Raw genomic sequence first — 12,085 nt, 5'->3', positions numbered from 1 at the left:
ACGCACATAGTTTGCTGAAAAAAACACTTTTTTCATGTCAGTTTTCACTGTATTTTTGTCTTGCATGTTTATGCAGCACATGGCCACTTAAAGTCTAAGGCTGGGTTCACACGGGGCGGATTCCCGTCGGAAATCTCGCGGTTTGGCCGCAGCAAAAACCGCGAGATTTCCGCCGGGAGAACCGCCGCGGAAAAACCCGCGGCGGCTTTGAAGCAGCCTGGCCGCTCGCTCTTCCGCTGCGGCCGGCGCTCCCATAGAGGAGAGCGCGGCCGCAGCGGAAAGAAAAAATAATTAGACATGCTACATATTTGAAAGCCTGCCTGACTTACCGCAGCGGATTGGCCGTCCCGTGTGGGCGAGATTTCTGAGAAATCTCGTCCACATGGCTGGCTAATCCCGAGATTAGCGGCCACAGGGGGATTTGCCGCGGCGAAATTCCACGCAGAATTTCTGCGGCAAATCCGCTCTGTGTGAACCCAGCCTAAGAGGCTATACACAGACGTTATTTCATGTGGAACCATGGCCCACTCATTCTGTCCATGTGCTGTCTAATGCGAGTTGTGCCCAAGTCTCTCTGACGTAACTTGCCATTACAGTCGTGTGCACCTTTAAAGGTGCTCTCGGTTCACTTAAAAAGTTTTTTCAAAGTCTCCAATGGCAGGATTACAGCTACTCATGGGTAAGAAGAATATTTGAATTTGGGTTATATGCAAATAAGGGAGATGAAGTAATACCTCCACAGTGCCACCTATTGGAAGGCAGCATTCCTTCAAGCCAAAGTTAGACTCTTTATACAAGCCTTGTAACAATGACTTGGAATTAAAAGCCAAGCCAGACTCCATGTACAGACAGCTGTTTCACGGTATTTGCCCTTCATCAGTTGAGACACTACTCTGACTACATTCACAGAAATGGTAACATCCAGCACTGCGTTTAATGGCATGATATTGGATCTATCGACCACATGGGGTATTCTTTAGGCAGCCTCATCCGTTAGATGAAACAAGCTCACGTGGGTGAGGAATACACTGAGCCTTTGCTTGAAGAAACATCCATTCTGCACTGGGGTGGTGCTATTCAGAGAGCAGCCCATGTGACTGGGAGAAGGAACCTCATGTCATTGCAAGCAGCACTGGATGTTACTGGTCATGTGACAGCAGTTAGAGTAGTGTTCTGACAGAAATTATATATTTCTTCCTACAGATCAGTGATTTGTAATCCTGCCAATGGAGACTCTAAAACAACTTTTTGGGTCAGCAGACAGCCCCTTTGACTACTTTTTCATTTCCGCTTTAGGTTTCCCTCCTAATTTCAAAAAAATCCAAACTGTTTTATTTATCCATGGATGTAGATGTCTGACGAGTTGTGTTTTTCAATGGTACTATTTAATGTATCATAGAATGTACTGAAAAACGTTTAAAAAGTAGAGTAAAATGGAAAAAAAAGGAATTCCACCATCCTTAGAGGGGTCTTGTTTTTTAGCATAGAAACTGCAGCAAAAATGACATGATAACTTTATTACATGGATCGATACACTTATGATTGGACCAAATTTATATAGTTTGGGTTGTTTTTTGCTGTACTACTTTGGAAAAACAAAAAATTATTCCTTGCCACCAATTATTCTTCTGACAGTCATAACTTTTCTTATCTTTCCGTCAACATAGTTTTGAGGCCTCATTTTTTGTGAAAAGTCAATTAGTGTCTATTGGTACCATTTTAGAGTACATACAACTTTTTTATACCATTTTAAAATTTTTTCTTAAAGATGGAGTAACCAAAAAACGCGCAGTTCTGGTGTTGTGCTTTTTTTCCCCCCTGGACAATGTTCACTGTGTGGGATAAATAATGTGTTACTTTGACAGATTGGACTTTTACGGAGGCAGTGATGCCAAATGTTTTTTTTTGTTGCTGTTTTTTTTAAATTAAAAATATAGGAAAGGGGGAGGGGGTCAAACTTTTAATACCTTTTTCAAATAATTCATAAAACATTTTTAAACTCCTTTTTACATTTTGATGGCTCCTGCAGTGTTATGTAACGCTAAAGTATTATATTATACTGCGATCTGACAGGCAGAATATCAAGCCACGCAACAGGCATGGCTTCATAGGCAATCTGCAATGGCAGCATTGGGGAACTTCAGAAGGCCAATGGCTGCCATGGAAACCTATTGACACCTCGAGATCTCATCACGGAGGGGGCTGTTCAGGACCTCACTAAACCGATCGGGGGATTTAAATGCCATTTTTTATACCGATAATGGCATCTACAGGGTCAATGGCCGCAATCAGTGTTATTGCTACTCTAAGCTGTTGCCAGCGAGTGTCAGGTGTGAGAAACAACCGTCACCCACATTGTATGGAGCAGGATCGGCTTCTGATCCCCCTCCATACAAACACCAAATGTACAGGACGCAAATGTGCATCCTGTGTTGTTAAGGTCGCATATCTAATGTGCTGATTTTGACACTGTCTTGAAAATAGCAGAATTCTGCCATCAATTCTGCATTGAAATACTTGGTGCCAAACTGGAGTCTGATAAAGGACAAGGAGGCCGGGTAGAGCTCAAAGCAAACTTGCATCTTCTTACTGACACATTAACCCTTTCCAATCACTGTTTAACCTCTGAAGACATTATGATTTAAGGCTGTACAGCTCCGATGTTGGAAGACGTCCGTCGGGGTTCTCTTACTGTATATTGCCAGCCTCTTTGCTGCCGAAGCCTATGCAACGTGTCACCTCATGCAGTACTGGCTTTAGCCAGCATATAGCGCCGTTGTGTAATGGCAGAAAAAGAGTAAGCCCCCTAGGAAAACCAGGATACAAATTGGATTGGAAAGGGTTAATTTGAACTTTCCCAAACTACATATTGCAGACCTGTGTAGAACCTGGCTGTATAACATGATGTGAATCCAGAACATGCCAATTTTCATTGTGAGATTCACTCATTCAATGTTTTGGGGTTCAGTCCAGAATGTGTGGATCCAGTTTTTAAGAAAAGGTTCTTAAGTATTCCTTCTGTTCACTTTCAGTTATCTAGAAGCCGCAGCCCGTCCCCACAAAGAAGTGGAACTCCACGTAAGTTAAATAAGAGTGGCCGCCTTGAACTGTCTATGTTAAGTACATAGATACAAAGCATCAGCAATGTGAAGGCGCCGAAGTAGCTGCAGGGACGAGGATATAGCCAAAAAGCCAATAAAACAAACTAAAAAGCGGAGTGTTTGCAGACTTTTATTTATTTGTAGCTAATTCTTGATATTCTTATTTATTGCAGTGTGGATGTTCCTTCTGGTAAATGGCACAAGTGTTTTGCTAGAATTTATGTCTGTCTTTAAGGGCTTCTTCAGACGACCGTATTTGCGCATGTCTTGGTGCGCAAAAAATATATGTGAGCAAAACGCAGAGAATAGAATCCATTGATGTGAATGGGTACGTTCTCATGAGCGTAATTTGTTTGGGCATTTCGGGTGCATGCAAAAATAATAGGTCCTGCTCCATTTTCCTGCATATTTGCACACCAAGGGCCCGTAGAAGTCTATGGGAGGTTTTGAAATATGAACTTAATATGCGTGCTATATTCTGCGCAATTCTACGGGAAAAAGAACACATCTGGACCTCATCAGCCTGAATAGCCTTTTAAATCAATGAAGTGGTGTGTCAATTTGCCCTGCATGCGCAAAAAGTACTATGCGATGATATGCACGCAAATCTAAATTTGTTCACTGCACAAATACGTTGCGCTGAGGCAAGAGTATTTGCGCATACGCTCGTCTGAAGGCGCCCGAAATTTGAGTATGAGCAGCAGAGCATTGTTTGACACTTTGCTAAAGCGATCCTTTGGGCCTGGATAAACAGAGATGGCCTCAGCGGCATCTCTGATGCACACTGTGTAACAATATGCATCGTTGGTCACATGATCAGCGCTGGCCAGTCACATCAGCATGTAGAGTCTTAGACTACCAATGTATACTAATTAGAGATGAGCGAGCGTACTCGCTAAGGCAAACTACTCGAGCGATTCGGCTGCCGGCACGGGGGAGCGGTGAGTTGCGGGAGTGAGCAGGGAGGAGCGGGGGGGAGAGAGTGAGAGAGAGATCTTCGCCCCCCCCCATTCCTCCCCGCCCCCTCCTACCGTCACCCGAATCTTTAGAGACGAGCGGGCAGGTACTCGCATAAGGCACTACTCGCTCGAGTAGTTTGCCTTAGCGAGTACGCTCGCTCATCTCTAATACTAATACATACTGTTCATCAGGTAGTCAGAGAAGCAGTGTGGCCATATTTGTTTGTCCAGGCTCGGGGGTCTCCTTAATCCGTGTGACATGTTCCAATATAGATAATTCCGTTACGTTTTCTCCTTTAGGATTCTAAGTGGCTTTGTGCATCCATCATGGATCGATCAACATCACTGGTGCTTCATGTGTTCTCCAAAGTACCTCAGACCTTCATTGTCAAAATGTGAATGACTATTTAGTTACCTGATGCTTATACATAGTGTGTTTTATGACTTCATTGTGAACAATACTCATGTACTTTTTTTATTTGATTTTTATAAGAACTATAATAATGTGCGTTTCATGATCAGTAAGGTGTTTGCAGTGTCAGGTGGGGAAGGTAGTGGGCTTAATAGAATCAAAAAAAGTTGTGGAAGCAGTTACGTTATATAAAAACTGGCTGGAAATGGGTAAGGCAGCCCTCTGATCCTGGGGCAAAGTTTGTTCTGAAGCCAGAGTGGGGCGGAGGGGGTTAACCGTATGCCATCCTCCTTTCCTTGCATACTACTCTAGATTTGCTGGTTCCTGGGCCCTTCTTCAGTCTTCCAGGATAGCCACACTGGTTCTCAGACAACCCAGTGCACACAGCGTACTGGTGATGCATCAGTAGTTTAAGGGTGGCTTTACTTGGGACTAGAGATGAGCGAACGTGCTCGTTTAGAGCAATTACTCGATCGAGCATCGCTTTTTTCGATTAACTGCCTAATCGGGCGAAAAGATTCGGGGGGGCCCGGGGGTGAGTGGGGGGAAAAGAGAGAGAGAGCTCCCCCCTGCTACTTCCCGCACCACCACGGTGCCCCCCGAATCTTTTCGCCCGAGTAGGCAGTTACTCGAAAAAAGCGATGCTTGATCGAGTAATTGTCCTAAACGAGCACGTTCGCTCATCTCTACTTGGGACCACTATTGTCCGAGTAATTGCTGGAAATAGTTGTACAGCTCATTGTACTGTTGGTTGTGTGCTCTTACACAGAGCAATGGTTTATCTTTGTTGTTGAAGCACGTACCTCCCTGCAAAATTAATTGGTTGGTCAATTAATTAACCAGCAACTGGTGAGCTGATGTAAAATGACTACTAAACAAATTATTGCTCGTCACCCTATTGGGGGCTGTTTTTACGCCGGGCAACAATTGCTTACATTTGCTCAATTGATCTTTTCTTTGGACGATGGTCATTCCGTGTAAAGCCAACCTAAGGCTATGTTCACACTCCGGGTTTTGCAGTGGATTTAACACGGAATATGTGCCGATTCCACATGGATTCCACATTAATTCCACATGAAAATATGCGAATTAAGTGTATTATGAAGACTACTGAAAATCTTTACCATAGCCTATATGGCCCAGATGTTTCGGCATTTGGGTTTCAAATCTGTGTTATGGAGAAGCAATTTGGTGAGGATTCCACGTCGGGAAATCCACAGATGGATTTCTCACATTGAAATGGGCAAAATTTGCATGCAGATGTTTGGGTGCCACAAGTACAAATCCACAGTAGAACTCCATGGCTCAGCCACAGATTTAGAGGCTGCATCTGCATTGAAAAATGTAACATGGATTCTGTTCATCATGTGAACATACCCCAACACACTACATGCTGCTCTGAATAGCTAGTACTGCTCACGTGAACTGCCCTGGCCAATCAGAAAGCAGAGTGTAGTTCCCAGTATGCATTGGCTTGTGAGGAGCAGTGTTGCCATCTTGGCAAAACAAAAAGGCCAGGAACTGATGGATCGGGGGGGGGGGGGGGGGGGGAGAACAACAAAGAGAGAACAGCAGTTATTCCTTCCCTTCCTCCCTCCAGTCCCTGGACAGATTTTGCTTTAAATAGATTCTTTCTAGTTGAAAAGAAAGGACTATTTTACCTACAAACATTCTGTACGTGTGATGACATGTGGTGTTTCTTTATATATGGTGGGAGTAAAAGGCAATACAGATGCTAAACAATGCAGAATAGTCTTGGCCACGATCACCATCATTTCTGGTGGAGCCACCTATGAAAACGTACCATAGTACTACCGGTATTTGCAAAATCAACTCTATAGACAATAGATTTTTATCTGAGAAGATTGGGTGCTAAAATAGTAAATGCCAAACCGATACCAATCCTCATTATTGATTTCACTGGGCTGTTGGGTGATTTTAGTAGCAGTGATAGCCAATCACCCAGCTAGGGATCCACAGGCTGAAGATCACTATTTTAGAGGGTGGGTTTTTTTTTGCTACGTACTCTACACTAGATGACAGTGTAATGAGCAATACATGTGAAGGTTGCCTGAGGGTATACTCGTAGTTGTATCCAGACTGGGAGTTTGACACTTTTATTACTTAACTGATTTAGTCTAACTTCATGAATAGACATGAAGATTGTCATATAGCCCGGCAAAATATGATAAGCTTATAGTGATTTAATGCTTATGACTCCTTTTCCACCTGCAAAAAATTGCAATCCCTACTATAGCTGACCTTTAACTCTACTAATCCATATCTACTTATAACTTGCTTTGAAATAGCAAGAAAACGCAAAAAAACAAAACCATACTACGAAACGGGTGTAAGACAGGAGAAGAGGTTATTGTTGACATTTCATTCTAAATAGTTACATATTAACTTCATAATTCTGTAATACATTTTGCAGCATTGCCCTAAGCTGGCCATGATGGCACGAACTCTTATTTGGCCAATAGCTATTTCCTCGACCCAATCCCGAATACATACTGAGTGGGTATGTGTTCTCAATGGAAAGAAGAGAGTAAGCTGCTGCCCAATTCCTCTGACATTGGCTTATCTCCCATGAGAACCAAAGGATAGGGCATGTCAAAATCCAATATGCACGACCATATTTTTTCCCTGATGTCTACTGTCAGGGGAGAGTCAGGAGGCCTCCATACACGTTCAACTCAGTGGGTTCGGTCAAAATGAATCAAATTTGTATGGCTACCTTAAGTTAACCGTAAGGACTCATTCACGTAGACATATGCAATTTCAGTTCATGAAAAATGGACCAATTACACTGTGTATGTGCCTTTTGCACATGATTTCCCGAATATATGTGTCATCAGTTGTCTCCTGGTAACATGAGTAAAAAATGCAGCGTACACGCATGCAACATCTGGGTTCGCTACTTTTTTTACACTTCCATAGACTTTCATGGGCAACATCTACATTAAAATTGTACATCTGAATGCACCAATTTAATTTAATGAATCCGTGTGCTGTCAGTATTGCCTTTGAAAAATACAGACGGCACATGGAAAAAAAACACGTCCGTATGACTAAGCCCTAAAGCTTTCCGTTTATTGTGTAGCTACAATACATGGTAGTTCTTTCCAGACAGACGCAAAGTTCTGTGCAGAGGCAAAACCTGTAGCAGGGCCCCCAACTATAATGCTTTATTCATAGTCCTGGGCTCCCTATATGGAGTGGAGAGGCCTTATGGGCCCCCTAAGGCTCCTGGGCCCGGGTACAACCGCATCCCCTGCATCCCCTATAGTTTCACCCCTGGTTATGTGTACTGGTAAAGAAATATCACAGAGATGGTATATAGAGTAGTAAACCTAAAACAAAGCGTTGACTAACATTGAATAACATTGATATAAATGATGCTGGTTGGGTACTAACTAGAGATGAGCGAGCGTACTCGGAAAAGCACTACTCGCTCGAGTAATTTGCTTTATCCGAGTATCGCTGTGCTCGTCCGTGAAGATTCGGGTGCCGGCACGGAGCGGGGAGCTGCAGGGGAGAGCGGGGAGGAACGGAGGGGAGATCTTTCTCTCCCTCTCTCCCGCTCGCTCTCCCCTGCTCCCCGCTGCGACTCACCTGTCAGCCGCAGCGGCACCCGAATCTTCAGACCCGAGCACAGCGATACTCGGATAAAGCAAATTACTCGAGCGAGTAGTGCTTATCCGAGTACTCTCGCTCATCTCTAGTAATAACTGAAACAAAAAGATAAAGCAGAGTCACAGTAAGCTGCACCCATGAGCCTGAAGCTCTCCTACCTGAGATGTGACTTTTTTCCTGTGTAGGCCTCCTTCACATGACCGTATGCGTTTATATGTTCGCCCGTGCACACCGCATAATCGCATGAATGAACATTTGACAGGATCGAGTCATGATCTTTATTTGCATATTTCCAGCCATTGCATAGTAACATAGGCTGAAAAAAGACAAATGCCCATCCAGTTCAGGCTGTTTCCGCCCCCACATGTTGATCCATTGGAAGGCATAAAACTCACACGGTCAGCTGCTGCGTATAAGCAAAAAAAATACGTAGAAGCGATAAAAACAAGCGGTCGCTGTAAAATGCTCAGAATGACCAATAATTATTAATTCGGACAGCGGTCTTCTTTTCCCAGCGTTGTACGCAGGGTAACGCCCTTCCCTCCCTTTTTTTTTCCAGCTTCCGTAGAAGTCTATGGGAGCATGCTGCGTATTTCGGCAGAAGATAGGGCAAGGCCTATCTTTTCATGCAGCGAATAAAATCAGCGACCAAAAACGGTTGCGTATGTGCTGTTTTTGCCTGGCGCAATTTTTTACATGTAAAAAAACTAGTCATCTGAATGATTACATTGTAATCCAATGCTTCGCACGGTCGTGTTTTTGGGGCGTTTTTTTTTTCCTTCTACGCGGCTAAATACCTGCGTAAATACGGTGGTCTGAATAAGCCCTTAGATAAATCAGACCCAAATGGTACAGTGTGGCGTTACTGTGTATATCCTGCACAGGCACTTTTTAAAGCCCTAAAGCGAATCTTCACTTATGGATACCTTTTTAATCTTATTCTTTTAAATCCAAATTAGGTCTAAAATTGTGTTCTGATTACTGTCATAATATATCTTTATAGGGGTCTGTGCTCATCTGTCTGATGCAGAGCTGCAAACCACATGATTCCTCCCACATAGCAATAGAGGTTAACGCCGCACCCCCATTTTATTATGTCACATGTTCTGGTACAGTGTGTCCCCAGCATATACTGAGTAAAGGGCCCTGAAGCCCCAAAACGTGTCTATTCATGCTGGTGTTAGTAAAACAGAGACATTGAGCTAATACCTTGATGTGTTGTGCTTCTCTTAGAAAGGTTGCACCAAACTGTACTCTCCTCCCCCTTGTGGTTGAGACGATATCTGCATTGGCTGCACCTGACAAGAGGAATATTTCACCCCTTTGGGTGAATAAATAAATATATATTTGTTTTCCCCATAAAGAAACCTGGTTGCTCCGCCCCCTCTATTTTTCACATTTCTCTGTATTTTTAGCATTGGAATTGTATACCGATTACAGTAGATATTAATGGCCTTGAGTCTGGGTTCTGCTGGACTCTAAGGCACAATGGGGTACACAGGTACAAGGATGGGGGTCTTTCCAATGGAATCTTCAGACATTTACGGCAAATTCTTTAGTACTGAGTATTAAAGGCTCGATCCATCCGCATGCTGTCCAAAGGGGTAATATTCATGGTGCTCACCTTAGTAAATAGGCTTTGTATTAACACAAACTAGATCATCTTTATATAAAATGTTCTCCAGCCTGTCTCTGCAGTCTTTGCCATGACCTGCCATGTTTCTGTCCAGAAGTAAGGAAATGCATAAAAATACTTCAAAATACACAATAATAAATATTGAAAATGAGAAACCTATCCAAGCCAAGAATGACAAAGTACAGTGTGTCCCAAAAGTCATGGTGGGGCTTCAAATAATGAAGTTGTTGGATTGAAACACGATAGACACATGAAATAGGTGTCAAATGAAAGACCGTCTCCAAAATTTCCATCTTGAGGTTAGTGAGAGTGCCAAGAGTACACGAGATGGCAACAATTTAAAGGAAAGTGCAGTGTGCTTTGTGGGTAGTAAAGTGGGAATCGGTAACTTGTGCGTGACGTCAGTACCATTGCGTGGTCAATGAAAAACATTAGTCATTGGGGTAGACAGTTGAAAGATATGGGTAGCTGGCTGGAAAAACAGAGTTCCAGGAAGATGACAAATCAGTTGAAGATACTTGAAGAAACTCCCGCAGTGCAAAGAAATTGGTGTGTAAATGTGTTCGATAATTAGGCCTTCCAAAACAACTCTTCACAGTGAGAAACCAAGGTGAGAATCACAAAAAGATGTGATATTACTGTGCATATTGCTAAAGACATTGACAATGACGAGCAGTCCTCACATTGTGTATTGCTCAATGATAAGGCCACTTTTTATGTTTCCGAACATCTTTATCAGCACAACCTAAGAATATGGGCAAACAAGCATCTTCAATGTGTAAATAGCCGTAAAATGACCGTGTGCGGTAATCCTGCCAGAGATTGAGGGAATGCTTCATGTTTCATTGCAGAAGGCACTCTGACATCACACAATTACCTCGACATGTTGGAACTGTTTGCAGTGCTCCAATTTTATGAGAATGTGATCTTTCAGAAAGATCGCACTCCTCCGCACGATGACAGAATTGTTGCAAAATTTCTTGACAAGACATTTCCACACTACTGGATTGGTAGGGGCCGAAGGAAGCAACGGCCCCTGAGCTCTCTAGAACAGACACTTCTGGATTTTTATATCCGGGGGTATATGAAGTAAACTGCTTACGGTGTTCATAATCAAAACGTTCAACACTTGAAACAGCGAATCAGGGAAGTTCTTGATTCTGTCACTCTTGAGGTTCTCTTGCGCGTGTGGCAGGAAGTGAAATACCGCTTCGATGTTTGCAAATCCACCAATGGAGCCCACATAGAGCTTCAATAAACATGTAGAAAAATCTATTTGAGTTCTGTGATGTAATCCACGCTTAATATGCTCCTTCCATATATTAAAATGTAATCTTTTGAAACCCCACCATGACTTTTGGAAAAGCTTGGAGACTTTTATGACATTTACCAAACATTATACACCAGTTTCTGTTGTAAAAAAAGTTCCAAAATTTGATGCAACCTGGAATACATTTCTTTGTAGGCAAACGGAGGAGCAGAAATACAGCGTTTGCTCGTTCGTTCTGGTGAATAATAATTGTTGCGTGTAAAAGCGCCCTTACTGGTGCACAACTTGTCATAAATTGGTTTGTATTAATAAAGGGTCACATAAGGCCTTCCCTTAGAGTGTACTTACTTAGGTATTGCTATTAGAAATCACTGTAGTGGTATTTTACACTTTGTATGATCTCCATGTAATCGGATTAATTGTCTCATTTGTCTTTTATTGTAACATCCCTACTTTTGTATTTTATTACCTAAGATTTTGGTGCTTTTAAAGTATTAAATGCTGTGAATTTCTGCATTTGGACTTTTCGATCAATAAATATTTTGAGTATTAGATTCGTCTGTTTTGTCTTTTTTTTTAACACAGTATACATTAAAAACAATACTTCATTATATGGGTTCCCAAAGGAGTCAGTGATGGTGATCCCATTAGGCTTGTGTCCCTGCAGAAGTCAGTCTGTACCCTATGACCATACACACCATTGGTTTAGGGCAGTGATACTCAACCCAATATAGTTGGGGGCTCAAATGAGACCATTGCCTCCATCAAAAAGATGCAGATCCCCTTCAGCCAGGGCCAGATCAAGGGGTAGACACATATGTGGTATAGGTGTTAGTTACATACGTGTATCTGTGTTCTGTGTTTTCCCCACTTTATTTCTTTTGGGCTTCCTAAACCGACTTTCCAAAATCTCATCTTGTTTTAGGAAACATACATATGAAGGGATTATAAACCACTAATTTCAAAAAGCTCTCTTTCTTGTAATAGAGTAGTTTTTCTGCAGAGTTCAGCCTGTAAGAAGGTTAGTTTTTTTTTCTTGGCTCTTGATCTTGGGTTGAGCCCAATTTGAGG

The 12,085-nt window shown here is 42.6% G+C and overlaps 1 protein-coding gene across 2 annotated transcripts in view; it reads left to right on the top strand.

The window, feature by feature from the left end:
- Positions 1-11,566, top strand: part of SPATA18 (spermatogenesis associated 18) — a 35,799-nt gene extending 24,233 nt beyond the window's left edge. Inside the window, exons 12-14 of one of the 2 annotated variants that reach the window (XM_066573090.1) lie at positions 3,033-3,078; positions 4,361-7,881; positions 8,198-11,566. In XM_066573090.1, coding sequence (XP_066429187.1) covers positions 3,033-3,078; positions 4,361-4,368 — 54 coding nt within the window. In that variant the 3' untranslated portion in view covers positions 4,369-7,881; positions 8,198-11,566. Of the gene's footprint in view, positions 1-3,032; positions 3,216-4,360; positions 7,882-8,197 lie in introns of those variants that run through there. The other variant, XM_066573089.1, reaches the window with a different exon arrangement.
- Positions 11,567-12,085: the final 519 nt, after the last annotated feature.

The sequence above is a fragment of the Eleutherodactylus coqui genome, chromosome 7 (assembly GCF_035609145.1).
Source record: "Eleutherodactylus coqui strain aEleCoq1 chromosome 7, aEleCoq1.hap1, whole genome shotgun sequence".
Taxonomy (NCBI): Eukaryota; Metazoa; Chordata; class Amphibia; order Anura; family Eleutherodactylidae; genus Eleutherodactylus; species Eleutherodactylus coqui.
The sequence above is the reverse complement of the archived record's forward strand: the minus strand, read 5'-3'. Positions and strand labels throughout refer to the sequence as shown.